Source organism: Eulemur rufifrons, chromosome 7, assembly GCF_041146395.1.
Source record: "Eulemur rufifrons isolate Redbay chromosome 7, OSU_ERuf_1, whole genome shotgun sequence".
Lineage (NCBI taxonomy): Eukaryota > Metazoa > Chordata > Mammalia > Primates > Lemuridae > Eulemur > Eulemur rufifrons.
Window position 1 is genome coordinate 278,435,462 of NC_090989.1, and position 26,314 is coordinate 278,461,775.

The window sequence follows — 26,314 nt, forward strand, 5'->3', positions numbered from 1 at the left end:
AACTCTGGCTTGTTTCCATTTGGGGAAATAGAGAATGGAGCTGCCATAAACCTGCACATGCAGTTTTTGTGGGGACATAAGTTTGCATTAGGTAAATACCTACCTGCTGGGTCATTTGGTAAGTGTATGCTTAACTTTATGAGAAACTGCCAACTGCTTTCCCAAATGGCTGTGCTGTTTTGCAGACCCAAGGGTGCTCAGCTGTCCTGCATCCTCATCAGCGCTTGGCGTTGTCAGTTGTGTGTGCTTTTTTAGATCATCGTCGTAGGTATGTAGTGGTATCCATTGTAGTTTTAATTTGCATTTCCCTGATGATTAGTGATGCTGAGCATCTTTTCATGTGTTTACTTGCCATCCATCTATGCATCCTCTTTGGTAGTGTCTGAATAAATCTTTTGTTCACTTTTTAAAAATTTGAATTTGTTTTCTCATTGTTGATTTCTTACAGTTCTTTATATTTTGTAGACAAGTCTCTTTTCAATCTTATCAGGTATTTGTTTTGCAAAATTTTTTTCATCTGTCACTTTTCACATTCATAACAGTGTCTAAGTACATTAGAAGTTTTTTTTTTTTAAGTTTTCATGTCTGAATGAATCTTTTTCTTCTAAGGTCACTTTTGTTTATCTTGGTCTTTTTCTTTCATTTTGTTGGTTTAACTCATATGCCTGGTGGCCAGTAGAGGCCTGTGGTTTTTCCCACCTGGTCTTTCTCCTGAGGCAGGGGTCTGCCTAGAAGTGCTGAGTGGCCTGGGCAGAGCACAGCAGGTGTTTCTGCACTGCAGGATCACAGGGTGGGTGTGATCCAGCCTTCCAAATGCCAGCAAGAGGGGAGCTTTATTCTGGGAGCACCAGAATGGGAACCTTTAATTCCCCCACCCTACTTTTTGCCTGGGGGTGGATGCTTAGAGGCAGCAGGTAGGAGTGCCAACTGAGACGTGGCCTGTGAACTGATTTTCACTTGTCTTCTGTTCATTGTTCCTGATGACTGTGAGCCTAGAGCCTGTCCGAAGCTACCCCGGCAGCCTGACTCCACTGTCTCTGCAGCCCCCTCATGACGTATTCTAGTTTGAGATTTTTGTTTTCATTTAGTGAAAAACCATGCTGATTTCCAGAAATGTATTGAAAATCCCTCAGTTGAGGGTAATGCCCCTCTACTCCCATTCTCTTTGCTAGTTTAAGTTTATATTTTACTTCTGTGCTTTGTCAGAGGGGCGTTGGGAGTGATGTTAGGCATATGTGTGTGGTGGGTGTCATTTGAACTTGTCACCTGTTTTGAATTCAATATAGCAAGAATTTTAGGTGATTTGGGGTTTGTCACAGGGACAGATGACAGAATCAGCTTCTCCCTTTTGAAACCTGTTTTTAGACTAATTAGACTGCACTCTCACACATTTGATTAATGGTCTCATTAAGGGTTATAGGAAAATATTTAATTGTGTTTACAGTGAAATATATACAAATCAAAGCATTCATATTTTGTTAATAACTATTAGAATCTGCCAGAACTGCCGCTTTTACCCAGGGGAGAACTAGTGGTACTGGATATGCTCCCGGCCTGCGTCAGTGGACAAGGGCTCCAGAAGAGTATTCTTCTTAATTAGCATATCCATAAACTATGGCACATTTGTTGCCTAAAAGAACTGAGAATCCTCTTCGCTTCCCTTAACCTATTTAGCAACCCCAGATTGTTCTGAGTTCTATCTTTTCTGGCACCATCCAGAGCTTGGGCTCTGGAATCAGACCAGGATTTGAATCCCAGTTCCCACAGTAACTGGCTAACCTTAGACAAGTGACAATCTCTCTGAGCCTCAGAGCCTCATCCATCAAATGGAGATTATTCTGGAACCTGTCTCATCATGGTGTTTGTGGAGTCAATAAGTTATGACATGTAAAGCACCTAGGTAGCCCAGAGCCTAGCAGGCCGTTTTAACTCTCAACACTGGCTCAATACATCCTTGAGTCTGTGCTCCTAGGGGGAGCTCCCTGTGTAGCTTCTGGGCATTTTAGCTCTGGCTCCTACTATGCCTTTTGTCTTTTAAGCCCTGCTTGTGCTGCCAGAGGCACTGTGCCCCATTCTGGCTGTGGCAGTCTGATTCCTGGGCTGGTCCTGACTTAGGCAGGGGGTTCTCAGAAGTCCCTGCCCAACCGTTGCTTTGGTCTATTCCTTCATGTCACCAGTTCTCCTCTAGGCCGGGAGCCTGCCAGGGCCTTGGCTGAGGCCTGCAGCTCTCTCCTGGCTTTGGTGAAGATGGGCTCCCATCACTTCTACCATCGACCACCTGTGTGGTTTGCACAAATTAAGTCACCTGCTTTTTGCATATTTTTTTTAATCTAGAAATTGAAGGTCAGAACAATTGTATCCACTGTGAGGGCTCTGTGAGAATGACGTGTGATGATGCCTGTGAAGTGTTAGCACAGTTCCTGGTAAAAAGTAGGTGCTCAGTAAATCTTGCTGCTACTTCCCTCTGGCTGGGCCCTGACCCTCATTCAGGGGCTCTCCTGACCTGGATTTTCAGCCCTTGCTCCCTTCTGCTCAATGTTACCTTTTCCCATGGGCAGTATTTAATTTATTTAACAAACACAGTAAAAGTGCTTACAAATGCATCAGACATTGTTCTAAGCACTTTACAAATATCAGCTCATTTTAATCCTTTTAACTATCCTATTAGGTGCTGCTATTAATGCCATTTTTCAGATGAAGAAAGTCAGGCACTGAGTGCAAGTGACTTAGCCAGGGTTACACAGCCAGAGAGTCAGCCCTGGTCCTTCCGACTCCTTAGCCACTACAATCTGTGACCTCTTTTTCTGCCACCCTTGTTCCCTCAGAGCTCACTCCTGAGACCAGAGCCAGCCCCTCTGCCAGGTCCCAGGAGGGAGGCTATCATGGGAGCTCTGTCACTCCTACCTCCAGCCCCAGGAACCCACTTCCACCCAGGAGGGTGTAGACATCATGCACCTTTGCTGCTGTGACTTCCTTGTGGGTGACAAGGCCTGGAAGTCCCTGAAGGATATTCCAGCCACTATTATTGGCCTTTCCTGTCTCCTGAGCCCATTCTCAACCCCTGCCACCAGAGTCTAGGCCCTGAAATGCCTTACTCCTAGGTCAGACCTACTCCCCTCCCTAAAACTGGTACCATCTCCCCAATTGCCTTGGGGAGGGGTCACCTCCTCCCTGAGGTGTTTTAGACCTCCTTTGGCTAAGCGTGTAATTTTCCCACCAGTTCTTCTGAAGATTGTTCATAAGCAAATCTGGCAGTTCTTTCCTTTTTCTTTTTCCTGCCAGAGGGTGGGGCAGGAGGAATGGGGAGAACATGGAGGGAGGAGGAAGGAGAAAATGTTGCCATTGAGCACAGAGGTGACATGGTGCTGTTGGCTGGTGCCAGCCTGGTGGTGGTCCCTGAGGTCTGATTTATGGCTTTTCCTTAAGGCAATACATTTTCCACATGGACGTATTTGATGAACGTGATTTGGAGAAGACTACAGTGAATTAAGCACACATGTGAAAGGCCCATGTGTTGGCACCAGCTTCCTGTGACCTGGTGGCCTAGATGTTGTAGGGTCTTCAGGGAGGACTTGTCACTCCTCCCCAGGTCTCCTCTTCTAGAGCCTCATCTCATGAACTCCAGACATAGTCAGGGTCAGGCCTTTCTCAGGCCACCTCAAGGCATCTGACTCCCACACTCTAAGAACAGAGCTGGCAGCTGGTGGAGGGGGCCTCCTGGCCATGTGGCCCAGAGGAGCTTTGCAGGGTGAGCAGAAACCAACCTTGACACTTGCTGTCACCCAGGAATGCTTGTGGGGGGCGGGCATTAAGACAAAGTTGTTTTTGCACCAGTTAGGGATTTTTTCCATGGTGTCTTTATGATAAACATTCTCCTTTGACTGTCAGAGTGAATGTCTACAATGAACCTCACATTGTTACATGTGTTTGATTTAAGGCAGCTGGTCAGACACCCTTTTGGTTCTGGGCTTGCTGATTTTGAGGTGCCTGTGAGATGCCAAAGATGGCGTGGCCAGGAGGTAGCTGGACATCCTGGTCTCGAGCTCGGGAAATGGGCTGGTGCAGGTGTGTACATGCAGTTAGAACTTGTGATCTTCCAGGGAGAAATATAGATGTCAAAGAATGCAGAAGACCCTGGGCAGATTTGGGGGAGGTTGAGGGGATGTAACGGAAAAGAAAGGAGCAACTGAAAAATAAGGCTGAGAATGAGGAGCCCAAGAGGAGGGACTACAACTGGGAGAACACTACGTGCAAAGGCGAGAACGGTGGGTGACAGATATGGCCGGGGCCCAAGAGGGCCTGCGAAGGGTAGTTGCAGGGGGCAGGAAGGCAGGTAGGAGGGGGAAGCAGGAGTGAGCAGAAGCTGGAGGAGATGGGGGTCTAGGAGAGGTGTCTTTTCATCATCATCATTATTATTAATGGGAGAGGCTTATGTACATTAAAGTGCTAGCAGGAAGGAGAACTTGGGGAGGAAGAGATTGAATATACAGAGGGCATCAGAGCCAGGCCTCTGAGAGGACAGAACATGGGATCGGGGCAGGAGGAGAGTGGGCCCTGGAGAGGAAATGGCCCCTCTTCCATTAAAGCCAGAGGGAGGGAGAGGATGCAGGGAAATTTGTAAATTTGGTGGCAGGAAATTTTCTTCTCACAGCTTGTTTTTCCTTGATGAACCTGGGAACATCCACGTGACAGATGAGAGGTCCCAGAAGAAGCTGGCAAGGGACTGTACAGGTTCAGTCCCCTCTCAGATCCAGGTGACCTCAGCTGAGAAGTCAGAGCCAAGGCTGGCCCGGGCGAGATGAGGGCCCCAGTGCCCTTGGAGGGAGGGGGTGAGTGGCAGCCCACAGGCAGCTCAGTGGCACACCAAGGATGCAGAGCTACCAGGGCCTTCCTGGCCTCAACCCAAACCTTTGTCTCCTTCTAGAACGAGCCTTGTCTCCTCTGGTCAACTTTAACTTAATTACTCTCAAATCATTTCCATAGCATGGACGTTTTTAAAGCAGTAGTGACTGGAAGAGTTTTGTTCTGTTACTTCACATTTTCCTAAACTCACTTCACACAGATGGAATCTCTTGTAATCCTATAAGGCCGAACACAGAAGAGGAACAGCACCAAAGAGGTTGGGCCCAGTTACTTGTTTTAGTGCAGAGAGAATGGTCTCATTTCCTCTCACATCTTGATAAATCTCTGCCCTGAATTTGGGAGGTTTCCACGCTGAGGAATACTCACACTTCGTTCATTCACAGAATTGTCAGAACCCAAGAACTACACGTACAGTTTTTGAATCAGGGTCTGGGAAATGTTCAAACCAAGTAAATTTAGGGCAGATGTTTTAAGTACCTGCTTTGTTTCCTGCCTGCATGACATCAACAAAATGAAGAGAAATAATAATGAATTTTGTTAATAATTCAAGGCAGCAATCAGAGTGTGGTGTGGGAAAAAGAAGAAGGTGTTCGGAGTTAGAGCTGAGTGTGAATACTGCCTTTGTTGCTTAATAGCAGCGTGTCCCTGGAAAGAGGAAGGCAGATAACCTTAATCAAGGAGCCGTCATGTACTAGGCACTTTGTGTGTTTTAATTTCATTTAATTGTTATAATGAGCTTCACAGATATAGTATTATATTCATTTTAAGATGAGAAAATGGAAGTTCTGAGAAGATAAACATTATGCAGCCGTGTGTAGACAGACACAGCTGGGGTCCGACCCAGATCTGTCTGACTGTGGGGTCCCCACTGCTCCCTTTCCAGGTGTCTTCCTAAGTTATTACAATGTGGAAATAGGACCACAGACTCTGAATTAAATACACACACACACACCCCTACTGTTGATCAAAAAATTTAGTAAAGATACAAAGGGAACAAAATAGCCTGAAATTGAGCAACAACCACATCTCAGTCCTTGACCATCAGTTTTATGAATTAGGTTTTATATTAGATTATAACCCATACTTTTCCAGGACTGGATTTGGGATTCAATGGGGAGAGAGGCCATTGTCATCACAAACTTTAAAAGGGCGATAATATACATTTGCAGAGTGATTCATGTATGTGTTTGAAAGGGTAGTAAATGTAACTGAGGTAAGTCAAACGCACATTTGAAACCAAACACAAATATACACACTCAGAACAAGGAGAATCATAGTAAACAGGTAAAGTCTGCATCTCAAAGAGATTCCTGTCTGCTTTTGAAAAGAAGTGGTCCCTAGCACTCTGGGAGGCCAAGGTAGGAAGATCACTTGAGATCAGCCAGAGCAAGAGCGAGACCCCGTCTTTACCAAAAATAGAAAATATTAGCCAAGTGTGGTGGCACACGCCAGTAGTCCCAGCTACTTGGGAGGCTGAGGCAGGAGGATTGCTTGAGCCCAGGAGTTGGAGGTTGCAGTGAGCTATGATGATGCCATTGTACTCTAGCCTGGGCAACAGAGGGAGACTCTATCTCAAAAAAAGAAAAGAAAAGAGAACAGAATAAAGGAAAAGAAGTAGAGTTAGTATTTGTTCAAGAGCATGAGCCCTGAGCTCTTTTCCTCTTTGCTAAAATGAATGTGGCGAAAATTACGTGAGATGACACACGTGAAGCACCCTGTCCAGCGCCTGCCATGTAGGGGATTCTTGTCAAATGGCTGCATTAGTGAATATCGTTGTCATTGCTATTGCCTGTGGTCTAAATGGAGAAGGTGTGAAGGGTGTGGCCTGCCCAAGTTTGGTTGTGTTCTCTTGTGGAGATGACTGCCAGGACAGTGCTGCCATTCACAGAAGCGGGGTGACTAGGGAGAGGTGTTTCTTGGCTCCTGGTTGGTTCCCATGCATTCCTTGTCCAAGGCACTCATCTTGTGACCAGAGCTGCCCATTACCTTTAGCCAGACTTCCCTCCAGCTCCTGTTTGTGGCCTATAGCTGGGTCCTGAGGTGCATTTGACAGGCACTTCGGACATAACTGCATGCTGGCAGGTTTTGTCTTTGGCCATTCCACTGCCCTCCCTGACTGCCCAGCATACCCCAGATCCGTGCCTGTTTCAGCTGGTGGGCAGCTGACTCTCACTAAAGACTTTATGAAAGTTCCAGGCACATGGCAAAAAAAAAAAAAAAAAAAAAAAGTTAATAATACTGAGGCCTGATGTGAATTAAAAGGGGGTCCTTTAACTTAGGGGTGGAGTACTTTAGAGTCTACTGCATTGCCTCTATTCTTTGTAAGGGCTTCTCAAGACATAAGCTCAGAGCACTGGGCACTTGGATAGTGGCTTTTCCTTGGTCCTTGTATGTACTACCATTAGATTGCTCCTATTAGTCAAGCTTTCATCCCTGGGATATGAACCAGCCTCACTTACAGGCAGAATCAAATTACCTAAACCTACTGGAAAAGAAGAGACAACAAGGCCGTTGAACAAGATATTAAAGGGAACCCTTCCTCTGCCCCCTTTTGTTATATGAGAGGTGGGTGGGGCCAACTTCAGGAAGGAACCCAATGAAATCCCAGAAACTTCTCTGCTTGCAGTGTGCTTGGACTGAAACTTTGCTTGACTCCTGGAATGGAGGATGTCATGTGGCCAATGAAATCTGAGATTTTTCAGCTAGATTTTAATTTTATGTTAGGCTGGAACTGCAGAGTCACAACTATGAGGGGATGAGTCCTACTGAATAAAACATTTCTGCCCTCTCTCAGATGATTTGCCTTGTAGGAAAGGACTTCTGGGCTTAGAGAAGCTGGCAGAGTGGCAGTGGTGGGGTTAAGAATATTTTGGAACAGAGATCCCCAGAAATGTGGCCAGAATTGTGGGGAAAAGTATCCCACTTCTCATCCTCTCCTCTGGCAGCCCCAGACTGTACCTTTACCTGCAGGCCCAGCCCTCCTCTCCTACCTGATGAAGACATGAATAGCGAAGACTTCACCCTTCCCCACCTCCACAACCCACATTCCAACTAGATGCCCCCGTGTATTTTGCATCCTGACTAGAATCACTGTTGAAATTGACTCTGTGCTTCCTAGGAACTAGCCAGCTGTGGATGGAGTAAGAAGGAGAAACACAGTCTCGCCCCCAACGTCGTGGCCTTTACCCGGAGGTTTAACCAGGTGAGCAACGCCCCTTGCATGTGCCTGTCTAGATAGCAGTGTGCTGTCCCCTATAGGCTGGAAGCCCCACCAGGGCTCAGTCCCAGGCATCTGCAGGGCCAGCCCCTCTTCCTAAATCCTCCATCTTTATCCACTCTTGTGCCATTATAGTCCATTTTCACAAGGCAGGTGGAACTGAACACACTTTTCCTGTGCTTAAATCACTTCAGGGGCTTCCAATTCCACTGATGCTAAGGTTCAAGCACCTTAGGGTGCTCTGCAAGGTCCTGCATGGTGGATCTAGCTTCTCTCCACCCCTCCAGCCTCATTTCTATTCCTCCTCCTCCTCCTTCAGGGTCTGGTCATCCTGGCTTCCTTTCCCTTGCCTAATGTACCTTCTTCCTGTCCTACCAGGCTGCTGTATGTGCTGTCCTCTCAGCCCAGAATTCTTCCTGCCTGTTCAACTCCCAGTCAGACCTCAGCCTGAATGTGACCCCCTCGGGAGCCCTCCCTGAATCCCCAGCTGTATGAGGCCTCCTGCCATACATTCCCACACTGTACTCTCTGCTTCTCTGTGTGATCCTTCGTTTACCTGTTCTCATTTTGTGTAATTTTGTAGTCTCCACCTTCCTTGCCACTCTGTGAGCTCCATGAGGTCAGGTACCATGTCTGTCTTGTTCATCACTGTGTCCCCCACCACCTTGCCCAGTGTCAGACATATAATAGACCCTCAGTCAATATATGTGGAATGAATGAATGAGGTACTCAGGAAATACTTCTCAAATTGAATTTCTTTGAATGCCTGATGGCCTAGCCACTGCCCCCATGCTACTTCAAGCTGACTTGGCTCAGCCAGAACCTTTGCCCCAGCTGTGAAGATCCGAGTCCCCATTTATTGGAATCATGATTGAAGATTTGTACCAAATGAGGTGGGTGGGGCTGCTTAGTTCTCAGTCAGACCAGCCATAACACGATCTTCAGTAGAAAGCACCCTGCAAGACACCCTTTGGATAAACCAAAACCCTAAATGGTGCTGCTGGCAGTTTTTCCTCTTCATTCTTGTTTTTCTGGTTTTAAATGAGGACAGTGGCCTAGAGGTTGCAGAGTGTGCGTGACTGGCCCTCTGGGTGATGGAGCCTGGGTTCCCTCTGGGCCTTCTTTCCAGCTGAGCTTCCCTCTCGGAAATGCCTGGCCTGTGCATCACTGTTGCTCAGCCTCCCCGGGCTTCTCGGGCCTCGGGCACAGCTGGAGTCTCAGAGAGGCACCAGCTTGTAGGGTGAGGATCGAGGTTGGAGTTTACTGTTGCTTGAGGAGATACAATAGGAGCCAAGAAAGGCCTAGCTGCATCTGAAGTAGGGGTGGCACACGCTTTGTTTTGAAAAGAGAAGTTCCAGAGCGTTTTGCTTCTTTTTTCTTTCTTGTGAACATCTTTTCCTTTTTAGCTGAGCTTAGTCTTTAAAAAAAAAAAAAAGTATGCATAAACTATCAGGGGATTCATGGTTTCCTTAACAAAACTATTTGACTGGGAGCCAACTCAGTCCCCACCTCCGACCAGCCACAGAGCTCCCGGAGGAGGGGCTGCTGGGGGCTCTGATGTAATCAGCCTTGCATGTGGATGCCAGGTCAGCTTGGCAAAGGCAGTGTAGCTTGTTCTGTGAACAATTGCATCGTGTCCAGCTCAGACTAAGTGGTGAAATGAGCCAGAAGTGAAGTTGCATTTTTTCAAACAAAATACTCTGGGAAATGGTCTTCCTGCTGGCCCATCAGCCACTCTGAGAGCCAGTGGCTCCTGGACATAGCCCTGGTAGTTCTGGTTTAAAAACTGGCCAGAGGCCAGGCCTGGTCAGCCATTGAGGCTGCTTTCTTTGAGATGAACTTAGTGGTGTCCTTTCCTGGCAGAACTTTCATATGTGAGAACAAGACTCCTCATCAAACTCCAGATAAAAGAAAGCAATGACCTCTCTGAGCCTCAGTTTCCTTATCTGTAACTGAGAGGAATAACAGTACTCGCCTTGTACAATTGTTATGAAGATTATGAAGATTAAATGAAATGATATATGAAGAGCTTTAGCATGGTGTCTGGCACATAGGAAGCACCTAAATGTTTTGGGGGAAGAAAAGGGAAATGTGAAGATCAGTTGATTAGAAGTAGGTTGCCAGGGCATTTGCGGTTCCCTGTGGTCGAACCAGGAACCCGGCGGGTAGTGTCCTGGTCAGCCCCTGGGGCTGGTCTGCTTCTCTGTGGGGTCTGAGTCCCTTAGGATTTGTTCATAGAGTGGCTGAGGTGGCAGAGCTCAGCCAAGTTCACTAAAGATCTGTTATGTGCCAGGCCTGTTTCTCGACCCCATACAATTTACTATACAGCACGTAAGTTCTCAATCTTTTTGGGGTCATGGGTTCTTTTGATAATCTGGCAATGTCATATATGAACGTGCTCCCAGAAAAATACACAGATGTATAAATTTGCATTTAATTTTAGGACTGTCCTTCTGAAATTTGTGCATGGGCACTTTAGAGGTCTGTGGACAACAGGCTAAGAAGCTGTGGTCTCAGAGAAACAAATGGGCCTGGGTTTGAGTCTTAGCTCTACAAGCTATTAGCTGTTTGATCTTGGGCTGACTTGTAGCCTCTGAGCCTCACCCTCTTCATATATAAAACAGGAAGAATCATTTCAAGTGGTTTTTGAAGACTAAATGAGAATGTAAAAAGTTTATCTCAGTACCTGATACATAATAAACAATTCATGTTAGCTTATAAAAGGGTGTAGGATAGTGGGATCTATGAGCTAAGGAAGGTTAAGGGCAGACTAAGAGGTTTGGGTCTAATTGCAGGCTTTAGGGTCAGGATTGTGTCCCGAAGATGCTAAAAATTTTGGAAAAGAGGAAGGGAGACTCAGGAGAAACTTGGTTCTAGTTCAGGCTCTGCTGCTAACCTGCTTTAAAGGCCCTTTGCAAGTCCCTTCCTCTCTCTAGGTCTCAGGACCCTAATATATTAACTGAAATTGGACAGGGGCCACGTTTCCAACTTTTCTCATGGACTCATGTATATAATTCCTAATGACTGAAAACCCCAACTCAGACTTGCTTAAGCACAATGAGAGCTTGCCTAATGGCTTATGTAACAAAGTCCAGGGGGATGAGAGAAAGAGCAGTCTGGAAGTGGGAGGAGCACACAGAAAGGGCAGTGTCTGGACCTGAGTGGTTCAGGAATGAGGGAGTGCTACAGAATGGGTCAGCCAAGATGGGGCTGAAAAAGAGTCCTTTGAATTTAGCAGCAAAGCTTGCTGGTGACTGCAGCAGGAACAGGCTAGGTGGTAGGAGATGTGAGGCCATGGAGAGAGCAGGTGTGAGTGATTCTTACAGCTGTGGCTCCAAAGGAGAAAGATGGAGAAGGGAGTGGCTGGAGGGGTCAAAGAGGGCCAGGGAGGTGGATCTAGGTTCCTTCTTTTAAATGGGCAGAGCCTTGCGGATGTTCAGTTTTAAATGGAAGGAATCAGTAGATCAGGAAAAGTTAAAGATGAGGAGAGAGACTGGTGTGGTAGCTCATACCTGTAATCCTAGCACTTTGGGAGGCCAAGGCAGGAGGATTGCTTCAGCCCAGGAGTTCCTAGCAATAGTGAGACCCCATTTCTACAAAAAAAGAAATTAGCCTGATGGGGTAGTATGTGTCTGTAGTCCCAGCTACTCAGGAGGCTGAGGCAGGAGGGTTGGTTGAGCCTGGGAGTTGGAGGCTGCAGGGAGCCATGATGACACCACTGTACTTTAGCCCAGGTGACAGAGCGAGACCATGTCTCAAAAAAAAAAAAAAAAAAAAAAAGAAGAAGAAGAAGAAAGAGAGGGAATACTTACTGAAGAAAAGTCTCAGAGAAGGTGGGAAAAGCCAAGGCCTCTCCAGTGTGAGGTGAGTCAGCAGAAAGGAAAGGTGCACGCATAGGCCCGCTCACAGGTGCTATGCAAGGAGGGTTGTAGCTTCTCTTCTCAGCAAAATAGGAGTCACAGAGGGAAGCAGGGGGGTGAGAAGATTGATGGGTTTGGGGAAAGCTTGAAAAAAGCTACTTTATAGTAAAGGAGAGAGAGCTGCTTATTGAAATAGAGAAGGACTCTTGGGCAGTGATAGTGGCCCAGATGACATGGAGATTGTGACTTTTAAAGTGGCCCTAGTGCATGTGGGTTGATGGTTTTCTCTAGTTGCACTTCGCAGCCTGAGAGGAAGCCCATAGGAGGACAAATGGCTGGATCCATCCGTGCCAGGGTTGGCAAAGCAGGTATTTTGGAAGGACCAAGGGGTAAGGAAACTTAAGGTACTGACAAAGAAAGGGCCAAAGTGACAAGTGATAGGGGATTGGTCTTCTTAAGAGGAAAAGGGCTGCCAGGGACCCCAGGGTATGATGAGAGGGAAGGTCCGGCATGGTAGGGAGTCAAGGAGAAAGTAAGAACTGTATGTAAAGGTGTTGGCCCAAGACCAGAACTTAGGCTTCTGGTGTGGAGCGGTCCTGGGTAATCGTGAAGGAGGAAGAGACTGAGGAGGAAGGGGTAACAGCTGCTGGAGTTGAAGTGGTCATGGGACCTGCGTTCACAGTGATGACGAAGTCACCCAAGGAGGAAGAATTTGGTGTGGAGAGGAGGACAGCAGTCCAGATCCCGATCTGTTTACCATCTCATGAATGGAATCATGCCTATGTGTTCTTTGCAGACTGGCTTCTTCCACTTAGCAATATACATTTAAGATTCAGCCATGTCTTTATATGACTTGATAGCTCATTCTTTCCTCTCTCTCTCCCGATCTCTGTCTCTCTGTCTCTCTCTCTTTATGAACACTATTTCATTGCATGGATTTACCATAGTTTGTTTATCCATTCACCTACTGAAGGATGTCTTGGTTACTTTCAGTTTTGGCAACTGTGAATAAAACTACCATAAACATTGTGTGGTGTGTGTGCTGTGTGTGTGTCTGTGTGTGTGTGGACAGAAGTTCTCAAAGCAGCTGGGTAAACACCTGGGAGTGCAGTTGCTGGATTGTGTCTGTCCCATTTTGCATTCCCACTGGCACCGAGTGAGTGTTCATGTTGCTTCAGATCCTTGCCAACAGTTGACATTGTCAGCTTTTTTGTGTTTTAGGCATTCTAATAGGTATGTGGTCATCCTGCTTTCCTCTGCTTTATCCAGACCATTCTTAGACGGTTATGTCTGGTCCTGGGTGCCTCACATTGGGGGTTGGGGGGCATGTCACACAGGGTGGCCAGGAGGGTGAGGAGAAAGAAAGCATGCCATACAAGGATCAAGAGAAGGATCTAGAAGTGAGAAGACTCAGGGAGGAGGTCATCAACATTTTCAAGTAATTGAGGGGTTCTTGATGGGAAAGATGGATTGGATACAACCTATGGGGCCTGATCAGTAAGTGCGCGGGCCAGGAATAGAAGTGGGGGAGACAGTTGGCTTTCTCCTAATACAAGGTAGTTCCACAGCCATGGAGGCTCAGGCAGAGACCAGACAAGGGCTTCATCAAAGTTACTGTACAGCAGCATTCAGTGGTGGGGCAGGGAGAAGGTAGGACCTCTAAGTTCCCTCCCAACTCTTGGTTTCTAAGAAATCTATGAATGGGCTCATGAGAACTTTGTGGCAAAAGTAGATTTCTCATAAGAGAAGGCAGTTTTCTTCTTAAACCTGGATTTTCCTTGTTATTTTTCTTTTTTTAATTCTTTGATTGTTTTTATTTGTGTTTGATTAACTGAATAAAGTTCTTTGTGTTCATAACTATTCTGCATTGTTCTTCTATAGTGCTGGTGTGGCATTTCCCAGGGATATCTTAGGCCTCAGTGGCTAAACTCTGGTGCTAGTTATACCACTAAAACAGTAATAGTGATAATAATAGCTTATGTGTATTAAAAGCTTATTAGCACTAGAACCATGTGGGATATATTCTAGGTATGTAAGATTGTTTCAACAGTTGAAAATCAATTAATATAATCCACTGTATTAACAGGCTAAAAAAGAAAAAGCATTTCATTATGTCGATTGACTTGAAAAAGTATTTGACAAAGTCCAACATTCATTCATAATAAAAAAAAAAACAAACCTCAGAAAATTAGGAATAGAAGAGAACTTCTTCAATTGATAGAGAACATCTACAACATCATACTTGATGCTGAGACACTGGACACCTCTACCCCCAAGACTGGGAACAGGGGAAGGATGTACTCTCTGACTAGTTGTATTCAACACTGTACTGAAGTCCTGCTAGTGTAAATAAAATAAAATAAAATAAAAGATGTGCAGATTAGAAAGGAAGAAATAAAAATGTCTTTATTCACAGACAACATGACTATCTATATAGGAAATCCCAAAGAAATAAAAAAAAAAAAAATACTCCAGGAACTAATAAGCAAGTATAGAAAGGTTGTAAGACACAAGGTTAATATACAAAAGTCAATTGCTTTCTTATAAACAAGCAATGACTATTCAGTCAACATTTCCTATTCCAAATGCTTTGTATCATTTGCCTTCTGAATTTCCTGCTCAGGTCCTTCACCCATATTCCTATTGGGACATTGGTCCTCTTATTATTATCTGGTAAAATCTCTTTGTATATTAAAGAAAATACATTTTATGAGTCATATATTATACCAAGAGTATGGAGAAATTGGCACTCTTATATACTGTTTGGGGAATTAGTATTTAAGAGGAACATTTTAAAGAACAACTTGAATATATCTTTCAAGATGTTTAAGGTATAATCTCCCTGGAATATTTATATTATAAAAATATAGGAATATAGAAACACACATACAAGGATTCACTGAAACACTTTTTATAAATGAAAAAGAATAGAAAAAATTGGTCACACAAATTATAATACCACCTCAAACTTGGGAAGAAAGTTACTCACTATACTCAGCCCACATTTAAAAAGTGGAGAGTTATTTTCTACCTTTTTGAGGTATATCTACATAAATTATTTGGAATTCCTCTGCATGGAAGATTTGTCTATTCTCCACCATTTATGTATTCAATCATTTATATCAGTATGGACTCATGGATACTTATTTTATACTTTGGGTTATAATCCAATACTGAGAGCTCTCTCAGTTGGCTCTTTTTTTTTTTTTTTGAGACAGAGTCTCACTCTGTTGTCCAGGCTAGAGTGCCGTGACATCAGCCTAGCTCACAGCAACCTTACACTCCTGGGCTCAAGCAATTCTTCTGCCTCAGCCTCCCAAGTAGCTGGGACTACAGGCATGCGCCACCATGCCCAGCTAATTTTTTCTGTATATATTTTTAGTTGTCCATATAATTTCTTTCTATTTTTAGTAGAGATGGGGTCTCACTCTTGCTCAGGCTGGTCTCGAACTCCTGAGCTCAAACAATCCACCTGCCTCGGCCTCCCAGAGTGCTAGGATTACAGGCGTGAGCCACCACACCTGGCCTCTCAGTTGGCTCTTACGTCCCTTTGACGTACTCCCCGCATTATTCTGGCTTGTTAGTTTGAGCACACACTTACTTTCTGGCACTACAGGCTCATCTTATGATTTCTTGTCCTAGTCCTAAAGTCAGTCATTTTTCCAAGGAACATTTTATTAGATAGTTCCTTTTATTAGATAATAGTACTAGAAACCAAGATTAGCACCAAACAGGTGGTAGGTGTGCTTGCTGCTCCTGGGATATCATTGTTTCTAGGTCCTCTCAGCTGGCAGAACAAGGAAATGTGTGCTGTATACTAACCCATGTATATACACATACCTATAAATGTTTCTATCATTACCTCTCCCATACCCTGGTTCACTTGGTTGAACTTACTCTGTGGCCACACTCACCAGCTTCCTTCTAAGGTAGTGATTTCTGGAGGATTCTGCCTCCTCCTTTGGTCATCTCCATATCAAGAAGGTCTGGACTCCCAGTGCCTAGAGCCTGTACACAGTAGGGCTTCACAGAACTCTGTTGACTTGAATTGTTGGCTCAGAGTTGCTGCTGTACGCTGTGGTGGAGATCCAGAGTGAGCTCTGCTAGGTTTCGTAATTGTGCCATAAATATGTGTAGTTTTTTGGCATTCAGGAATCTATTAAGTTATACATGTAAACTATCACACTTGAGGTTGTGTGGCATAAAACTGTGCATATATTAAAATATAGGGTTTATGGGCATACCATTTGGTATTCAGAAAAAACTTTCTTCCACAACTGGCTAGTAGACATTTGAGTCTGAACATAATTTCGAGCAATTCCTTGGAAAAAATGATTCTGTGGAAAGCCAGGAGTATCCTGGAGGCAACCACAGATAATTACATTGAGAAAACATTTCTATAACACTCCTGCTTAATGTGAAAAGCAAATTATTGATTCTTGGTTTCTCTTTCCTTGTTTTCTCTTTGAAAAGTGAAATATGTTCTCAGTAACGAGAATATATTTTATTATAGCAATAAGCTTTCTTTTCAGCTCTGGAATATCCGTAACTATTTTTTCTCATAAAATATAGGGGTTTTACATGCCTTGCCCTTCTTTGAATTCTACATGTGCCCTGTGCTTTGCCTGTTCCTCCACCGTTCTTTGCAGTGCTATCGTTGTACTCTTGGGCATCCATGTTTCACACAGAACTGTTGTTACAGCAGTGAAACATAAACAGGAAAGGCTAGTCACTTCCCAGCGTTTCTTGGCCCGAATCCCTTCTGTGTTTCATTGAGGTACCATGTGAGTCAACTCAACACTGGTAGATGACTAATTCTTGTTGCACCATCAGGCTCAGGGGCTCAGGCTGTTAATGTATGTGAGAGGTCAAGCATGAATGAGGTTCTAAACCAAAGCTTCCAGCATACCCTTTTGGCACATGCTATCTCCAGAAAAGCATGCCTCTTAACCTGCATTACTTTATGGAACTTTGAGACACTTTTGTAATAGTTAAATTATTGGATCAACCTCTCCTAGAGAATTAAATTTGTTAAAATTGTGCAAATATTGGTGAATCCTTATCCTGGGGTTGGCCGAGCATAAGGACCTCGTGGGTGGCACTGCCTATATATATATATATATATATATATCCCCTGGTCTGACCGTTTGTCCATCTCGCCATCCATCCACCCATCATCCATGGTCTCCCACAACTGGGGTCCTTCTGAGCAGAAATCCCATCTGATGCATTTTGGAATTCCCCACAGCGCCTATAGAGACACCTGTGCATCTAGGAGGCCCGATACTCCCTGCATGATGATGCAAGTGCTATTTCTCCCAGCACCTCTGTGTGTGTGTGTTGAAGAGGGGTGCTGAGAACACAGGACCCATTTGCGGGGTTGGGCACCATAAAGGAACTCTTGCCTTGTGACCCGAGATTGTGTTCTCCCCATTTCCTGACCTCTTGGAAATCCCATAAGAGTGGTGGGCAAGGGTGACGTGGGTAGTCCTGCATTTAACAACTTTTCTGGTGTGTGTGTGTATGTGTGTGTATTTGACTCTACAGGTCAGTTTTTGGGTTGTACGAGAAATTCTAACAGCACAGACTTTAAAAATAAGGGCAGAAATCCTGAGCCATTTTGTGAAAATAGCCAAGGTAAGCTGTTTTATTATTTTTTTCCTCCTTTCTCTCCTTTTTACCTTTTTTTTGGGGGGGAGGTCTCAAAAATATGTTTCCTTAGTACTTTGGGAGCTACTTTGCTTTGGACCTGCTGGGCAAGGTACAAACAGGGGGCTGTGGCTTGACCTCCCCAGCTGTCAGACCTGCCTGGCTCCCCACCCACCCCCAGCACCGTGTGTGTGAGTTAGCAGCATGCCTCTCCACCCCATAGCTTTGGCAGCCAGAGCCATTCTCCTTACCTGGGCTGAGACCTCCATAAGACAGGTCTCAGCGGCTACCCCTGGAATCCATTTATTCTCTTACTTTAGATTTAGCCAGTGCTAAGGGTTGATGGGTTTTAGTTAGCATCAATGCTTGTGGTACCATCACATCCTGCACAATTTTGTCGCCAGTCAACAGAGCCCACCCTACCCAGTCCTGAGCTTAGGGCCTGGACCAGATGACCCTGCAGCCCCCCACTTCCACCTCCTATGCCCTGGCCTGATGGGTTCTGTCCTTGCCACTTATTGGGCACCACCTTTTCCCTCTTCTTCCCTCATCTCTGCCAGCCCAGGCTGTGTCATCCCATGGGCCTTCCTGGACCACTTTCGTGCCCAGACAGCACCTCCCCATACACTGCTCTCAACCCTGCGGGCTCGCCTGGCTCTCAGCAGCGTTGTTCTATGTGGTTCGCTGCTTGCTTCATGTATGCATGTGTTGTCTTCCCCCCAAATCCTAGGAAAGCTGCCCTTTACTGAGGCCCCTATGAGCTGGGCACCACAGCAGCTGCTTTACTGACACGATCATATCCATGGCTCACCTCATTATTACTCCATGTGCAGAGGAGGAAGGGGAGGCTTAGAGAGGTGAAGCATCCGTGCTCAGAGCCCCACAGCTGTCAGAGGCAGAGCAGGATCAGAGCTGTGCCTCTCTGCCTTCAGGGAGCTGCTCTGCTGCCCTCACGGGAGTCTGAGTGCACTGTAAATGTCCACAGCATCACCCACGTTCGCCTCCCGCGATTCTCCTAAAATACTTGGACCTGGTGCTGGGATTAGTGATACTTATTGCTGTTGATCAGTTCTGTGCTGGGCCACAAGAGAAAGTGGGATGTGGTTCCAGCCCTCCTGGGGCTTTCAGTTTGAAAATGAGTTTATGGTCCCCAGCCACCCACCCACAGAATCCAAAACGATCCCTCCTTAATCTCTGCCATTTTCCTCGTGGTGCACCATCATGCTGGTGCTGTGCCCCGGCTCTTTCCTCGTGCAAACCCCTGCCTTTCTCTAGGCCTTGGCTTCCCCATCTCTAAAATGAAAGGGGTGGGTTAAATAATCTCTCAGAGGCCTTTCTTCTCTAAAAAGAAATTCTGTGACAGGCATAGCAATTCAGATACATAGAATGAAATTCACTTCACTCAGAGAATCTCTTCTTACACACAAGAAACAACTAGAGAATGTTACAAGATGTATGAAATGAAGTATTAACTTGTGTGGTGAGGGAGAAATTTCCCCGGAGGAACAGAACAGTGAGGGCTAGACTGGCATAAGGGCTTTTCATATACTTATTCATTTCATGAGGCCCTACTGTGTGCTGCGCATAGTACTAGGTACTGGGGACATGACGGTAGGTAAAGCCCTGTCCCTGCTCTCAGGAAACACGCGGTGCAGGGTGACGGAGAGGCAGGTAAGAAGCCAGTCCAGGCCCATGTGCTGGGGATACGCACACATGGCTGTGGGAACGCAGAGGCAGAGTCCCCGGCCTTCTCAGATCTGGGAATGTGGTTGGGAACGGTGGATTAGAGGAAGTGGCATCTGAGCTTGGAAGCACCAAAGACAGGTGGTAGGGGAGGGAAAAGACTAGTCTCCCAGACAGAGAAGACTGAGACCCACATGGTTCTGAGCACTTGCCCCGGGGCCAGCCACTGGTCTAGGCAGTTGACACACACTGTCTCATGTAGCGGAGGTGCCATGAATTGCCTTCCTCGTTTTGAGTATGAGGACACCAAGGCTCAGAAGGATGGGGTAACTTGCTGAAGGGTACACAAGTAGTGGGAGCGAGTCTTTTGGTTCCCCAGAGCCTGCTCGATAACCCAAACTTCACTGACTCCCAAGAATGAGAAATGGGACCCCAGTGCTGTTAGCAAGTTTCCCTCAGCATAAAACCCAGAACAGAGCAATTACATTTTTCTGCTGCCCACTCAACTGTGTCTCATTCTGTTGTGCTTCATGGTAGGGAACTTTTCTGAGACAGAATTGAATCCAAATGTTCTCACTAAGTTGGGGTTTGGTTCAAAGGAGCATGGTCAAGTGATTGGGAAGCCAGAGCATTGGCTTCCGCTGAGAGGGATTATGCGGATTGACAACATGTTTCCTCTGCCTCTTTCTCTTTTGGGCGTTAAGGTAATCGCAGAAGCCCCACATTGATACTATTGGCACAGCCAGGATTTTAGCTTATAAAAGCCTGCTGGGACAGTGTTCAGATTCATCTAAAAAAAGAACATAAAGCACATTATCAAACCTTATCCTGAGCCACATTTCTGTCCATCAGCCAGACTAGTCAGCCTATGAAATTTTGCAAATGTTTAAATGCAGACTCACCTTTTCACAATTTAAGAGAAAAAAACAGCATATGGTTTCTATAAACTTCCTAGAACTATATTTTCTACATGAGATATTTTTAAGTGTAATTGAATTTCATAAATATGACAGCATTTGGTATCACTCGAGCATGTTTTTGTTCTTTTGTTTATAGCAGCAAAATAATCTGTTCCATATCTTTTTCAGAAACTTCTAGAACTCAACAACCTTCATTCTCTCATGTCTGTGGTGTCAGCATTACAAAGTGCTCCCATCTTCAGACTGACAAAAACCTGGGCTGTAAGTTAATCTTCCTAAGTCTGTCCCTTTGATTTTGGCTGTCATTTTATTGGTGAAATTCTTCATTCCTTAAGCCCTACCTTTCTCTGACTGTCTACACTTTGCCTACCTCAGAGTTCCTGTGAGTTAATAACATGTTCTCTAGGCATCCTCACTCCTTCAGCCCGTTCTTGTATGAGGGTGTGGGGAGGGTGCTCACTGGCTGGGGTCGGAAGCCCCCTGGAGTGGACCTTCCTGGATCCCACCTCATAATGCACGATGGCTGGGTCAGCAGCGTGACTTCTGCCCTCTACTTGGCCAGAGTTCTTCTCTGGCCACCTTCAAACTGCTGTTGGGGATGTCTCTGGACCGATGGCTCACAGCTGCCCTGGGTCACTGGCCATACAGCTAAGAGTTTCTCTGGAGAAACCTGTGACCCTCATATAGGAAAAAATGAATTTTTTTCCTGAGGCCATGGATAATTTCAGCTTAGAGGTGGAGTCTGATAGTTATATAATTGAGTCTGTAGGAAAGTTTTTCTGCTGTAAAAATACTTTAAAAATATCTCAGACCTCTTTATCCTCCTTAGCTTGGCACAGTGCCTGACATGGGGGAAGTAATTGCTATTTCCATAGCTCATTAGCATTCACCTCCTGGCCCGCCTGGTCCAGGGTCTCTCTCAGCCACACAGCCCAAGCCTTTCAAGACCTGTTTATGTCCCACGGAACTGACAGAAACTGTATGGGATTGTCAGATGTGCTTCTGCAACTCATTTCCGAACTTCTTTCTGCCAGTCTGTGGGGCTGGGCTCTGTTTCCTACTTGGCTGGTTCAGGAGCCTTTAAAACACTCAGTGATTATGTTTTAGGTGATCAGAAATGAGCCTTGTTTCTTTAAATTGCAATTTTCCATAGATCTAGCCCTAGCAAAGTGGAGTAAGAAGTACTAGCCCAGTGTTAGAAAACTAGGTTTGTGTTCAGGCGCCATTCAGAGCATGACTTCTGTGGGACTTATTTTCCCGTATCTGCTCGGGAGGTTGGCCTAGTTTAGTGGTTTTCCATCAGTGCTTCATGGAATCTTAGGGGTTCCTTAGAGTCACCTTGGGGGCCACCAGGGGCTGAGGGAATGGAGAAAGGGTGCCAAGCAGGCAGCTCGGGCACTATTTCCACCAGAGCACCCCTGTTTGTATCAGTTTTATGTACTGGACTTCTGGGTGAATTTCAACTGAGCAATGGCTTTGGAGGTCGAAAGCAAGTTTGGAAGCCACTGGTCTCTGCAGTTGCTGCCAGCCCTGTGATTCCAAGTTCATCTGAGCAGTGAGGCTTTTTTCAAGAGTTGCTTGGAGATTCTTTTTCTAATGAATTTTCCATCGTTTAGATGCTGTTACTGTTTCTTGGACTGCTGGGAGCTATGTGAGGACCCAGAGGGATGAGGTTTGAATCTTCTCATGATGCATAGACCTTATTGTCAGTAATACTGTAACTCTCAATGACCCCTCTCAGCTGCATGGTCAGTGAAGGCAGAGGTAGCACAGAGGGCTGGGGGTGTCTAAGGGTCTTGCTCGGTGGCAGGGCAGGGCCATCAATGAACCATTGGGCAGGGTTCTTCAAGGGTTGCTGTATCCTGCCAGAACAGAGGGACTGCATCAGCCAGAGCAATACCTAGGACCACTCTGTTTGGCTTGATAAGCACTGCTCAGGATGGCCGAGTCTTCACTACTGTTGGTGGCTCTTTGCTACAGTGAAGATAAGCCTCCCATAGCTCCTTGGGGAGCCTGGGATGGAATACCCACCCAGGACCCATTCAAGGGCACGAGTGTATTCACCTCACTCCCTTCCAGGCCATCTGGGTCAGCTGTTCTTCCTCATGGATTTGCCAAGATAAAAACATATGGCAAGCACTGCTCTAAATGCTGTATATATGTTAACCCTTTCCTTCCTGACAACTACCCATTGAGGCAGGTACTATTGTTCTTCTTATTTATAGGTGAGGACAGGGAGGCACAGAGAGGTAGAATGGTTTATGCAGGGTCTTACAGCAAGTGGCAGAGCTAGGATCAAACCTAAGCAGTCTGGCACCAGAGTCCCTGCTCTTAACCACCATGTTCCACTGACCCAAACAAGAAAATTTCAACCTACCACCCGTCACTCATGACAAGAGAGGGATTTTTTTTCTTTCTTTTTTCTCCTCTGCCAAAAGTGTTGCATTAGGAACTTGGAAGTGCCCATCGGGGAGGGGACATGGCAGCAGACCTTATAGGCTGCCCTAAAGAATGCCTTCTGGCCACTTACCCTTTGGTTAATCCAAGCCATGGCTTCTGTTGTTCCTCCAATCATTCAGGATTAGGTGCTGTCTTTGCCACCTCAGTGGGCATTTAGCTGATGGGAACCAAGGAAATGCCAGGGAGCCTAGATTATGTGCCACCAAGGAACAGGGGACTCAGGGCAACAACACATCCCTCTTCTTTTTCTGAGAAACCTCTCTATTATTTCCTAAGGCTGAGAGCCAGGGCTGTTTCCCTGAGCCACCTCTCAGGGCAAAAGGCAGGTAGATTCAGCGTCTTAGGAAATAAGAATGACAGCTGCCATGCTGTTGTGTTAGGGAGAGAGGGGGTGATATACCTTGCATGAATCACAATAGGAGGTATCCAAGGTCATTTGTTGGGGGAACTACTTGTTCAGCCTTTGCTTTAGTGCAGACTCTCCCCTCTCACTCACCTGTCCTGTTAATTCAAGGACTGCAGTTGGCACAGAGCATTTGAGAAATGGAGGGGGCCAAACTCATCATCTTTTTCCTTCATCCAGATCACTCCCAGCCCCAGTGAAATGGCCAGGTCCATTGTCTGTCTTCCTGGTACACCTGTTTGGTGACGGCATGCAGGGTAGAGCATGTGTCTGCTCTGCAGTTTTGTTTACAGGTCTGCCTCCCCCTTTTGACTGCATTCCTCCGTGACGATGTCTGATTTTTCTCTGTATCCCTGGTGCCCAGTTTATACATTTGTTGTTTGAATTGTATGTGTGTGTTGTCCTGAATTGCATTGCATCCTTCTTTTGCTAGTAATTTCTGGTAATGAGATTAGCCATGGAAATGTCCAAAGAGAGCTGTTTCCTCCTCACTTGTCCCTTGAGCTGGGCTCCCTTATGGGCCCACAGCAGGGAGGTGCAGGGGACAATAGAGGGACCAACCGTAACAACCTCAGAGGTCAGTGTTATTATAGTCCTTATTTTGCAGAGGAGGAAACTGAAGTTGGAAGAGGTAGAGTGACCTGTCCAGGATCTCAGAGCTGGCGAGTGCCAGAGCTGGTTTGATACAGTCTTGTCCTGCTGGGGCCAACAGTCCCTCTTCCCGGCTAGCATGCTGAATGGCTTGCTGATGGTGGGGACCTGTGAAGGAATCAGCCTGGGCACAAGGCAGGGACAAACAGGCACACACACTGCTTGAGAAGTGGGGCCAGGGAAATGAGGCTGGCACACAGGCCCCAGAAGGCAGGGCATGGCCGGCTCTCTGAGGGCTGTCTCTGGGGGTTACACCAAAACCCTGGATATCCAGGAAACCTGGATAGGTTTGTAGGTGTGTAGGGGAGGACCTGCCACTTGAGTGCCAGCAACTAGGTGAGGGGACAGGACAGAGACTGGCTTTGAGCGTAGGGCTGCACACAGTGGGCCCTTAACAAATACTGACTCAATACACAAACAGGGAGGGAGTCGTGACTGGCCTGGAAAAACACAGACAGGGAATGATTTATCCCAGCGCTGGGGCCACTTTGGAATATTGGCTGCCTAAAGCCATGAAACCCAAGCAAGAAGTTGTATCAGCCAATTCTGATTTCCTGAGTACACATCACCATGCAGCTCTGATTCATTCTGCAAATCAAATATTTATCAAATGCCTTCTCCATGCCAGGCCCTGAGGCTATAGTCAAGGCCCCTGTCTTCATGGGCTTTCATGTTATTCAGGGGAGATAGACACATTATTCAGGGAGAATAAACACATGCCTAGTCTGGCTGGTCCTAGAAGCGATCAGTGAATGTTTGTTGAAAGCATGAAGTAATGAACAAGGAGCTATCAGACTGGAATAAAAGCGATGTAGAAGACGAACACAGGGAATTATGATAGAGAATGACTGGTGTCTGCTTTAGCATGGGCATTCAGTGCACTGAGACAGTGTGCTTTCAGTCAAGGCCTGAATGACAGAAAGGAACCAGCGTGCCAAGATGAGGGGACGAGCGTTCCAGGCAGAGGGGACAGCCTGTGCAAAGGCTGCAGTGGGAATAAGCTTGGTGCGACCAAGGAACTCAGAGGTCAGTGTGGCCGGAACCCAGTGGGCCAGGAGGAGATGGGTGTGAGAAGCGGTGGCTGGGCAGTGGGGCCGATCGTGTTGGGCTCAGAGCCCTGGAGAGGAGTTCGGTTCTATTCCAAGTGCACTGAATAGTTTTAAACAGGAGACGGACATAATCTGGTTTATAGTTGCTCTTTAGTTTTTGTGTTTTTAATTACTGTTGCTACTGTCTGGAAAACAAATTGGGTGGGGGGTGGGGACCATGAGTGGAAACCGGGGACCTAGTTGGGAGGTTAGGGCAGAATCCAGGATGTTGGCAGGATCAGGGCGCGGCAGTGGATGTGGGGAGCAGCAGACTGATCCAGGATGCATTCTGGGGAGAGCCGGCAGGATGTCCGCTGGGCGGGATGCTGATATGAGGAGAAAGGAATGAAGGGTGAGGCCTAGGTTTGGGTTCTGAGCAAATGGGAAGCTGGTGAAACTTTCTCTGATCAGGGTGATCCCAGGAGGAGACCGACTGTTTTGTGAGTGACCTGGGCTATGGAATTCCTGGAGTATGGGTGCGTCACTCGTTATGGCAATTACAGTCAAGTGCTACACACTCCACACACGCCTACCCCCACACTGAACACACACACACACACACACACACACACAGGTGCACACACTCTGCCTGCTCCATGCACGTTCCTAGAGCAATTCGCTCTTTCCTGCTGAACTGATCCAGAGAGTTTGACTCATTTGCAGCAGTAAAGTGAAAATTGAAGTTCTTAGCAGGCAGGAAATCACAGCTGATAGGTCGGGGGGCCTGGTCTGCAGGGTGGTGACCTGAAAGGGGAACTGTCCTGGGAGCAGGGCCCTCACTCCCAGCCATCTGAGGACACAGGGTCATTGAACTCTGCAGTTCAGAGAATGACTCCTTCTATCGAGAGAACTAAGGCCACTTTGCACATATCCCAGGATATGTGGCATTCACATATTTTGAGTTTCAGAGTCTTTCATCCAGGAAGTGCCTCTGCTCCCCTATGTCTGACACAGTGCCTCAGGGACTCCTGGGCATCAATCTGCTGACATTTACACCCTCGTCTTCCTTGACATTGCCACATTGGACACTGTTCATCACCCTCTTCTTGAAAAAGCTCTCCTCTCCTGGCTTAATTCTCTTCTTGCCATTCTGATGTCTGGCTCCTCCTGACTCCTTCTGTTCCTCTGGATATGGATGTTCTGAGAGGCTCTGACCTCAGGCCCTGCCATCCCTGATCCATTCCCATCCTTTGGGGAGCTTCAGCTGTCACCTCTGTAGCCCAGTGATGGCTGGCTCTTCAGTCTTGCCCTGACCCCTCTCCTGAGCCCTAGACCCCTGTTCCAGCTGCCTACTCTGACGTAGAACCCTCTGCTTGCATGTTCCTTTGACAGTTCACACTTGGCATGTCTAAAATCAAACTTTGGTTTCCAGGAAGGTGATGGTGAGTGCCAGAAGACTCTTAACAGATGGTGTTTTAGGCTTTTAGGCAATATGGTAGACCCAAGCTGATGAGCAATAAGCCCCTCCCTCCCAATCTCCTGCTCTAAACACACAAACACAAATAAATGCTGGATAAAAT

At 46.4% G+C, this 26,314-nt stretch overlaps 1 protein-coding gene across 8 annotated transcripts in view; it reads left to right on the forward strand.

The window, feature by feature from the left end:
• RALGPS1 (Ral GEF with PH domain and SH3 binding motif 1) overlaps window positions 1-26,314 on the forward strand; it is a 263,112-nt gene that overhangs the window by 89,813 nt on the left and 146,985 nt on the right. For 7 of the 8 annotated variants that reach the window (XM_069476798.1, XM_069476801.1, XM_069476802.1 and 4 more), the window contains 3 exons: window positions 7,982-8,065; window positions 17,488-17,577; window positions 20,361-20,453. In XM_069476798.1, coding sequence (XP_069332899.1) covers window positions 7,982-8,065; window positions 17,488-17,577; window positions 20,361-20,453 — 267 coding nt within the window. The remainder of the gene's footprint in view (window positions 1-7,981; window positions 8,066-17,487; window positions 17,578-20,360; window positions 20,454-26,314) is intronic. The other variant, XM_069476804.1, reaches the window with a different exon arrangement.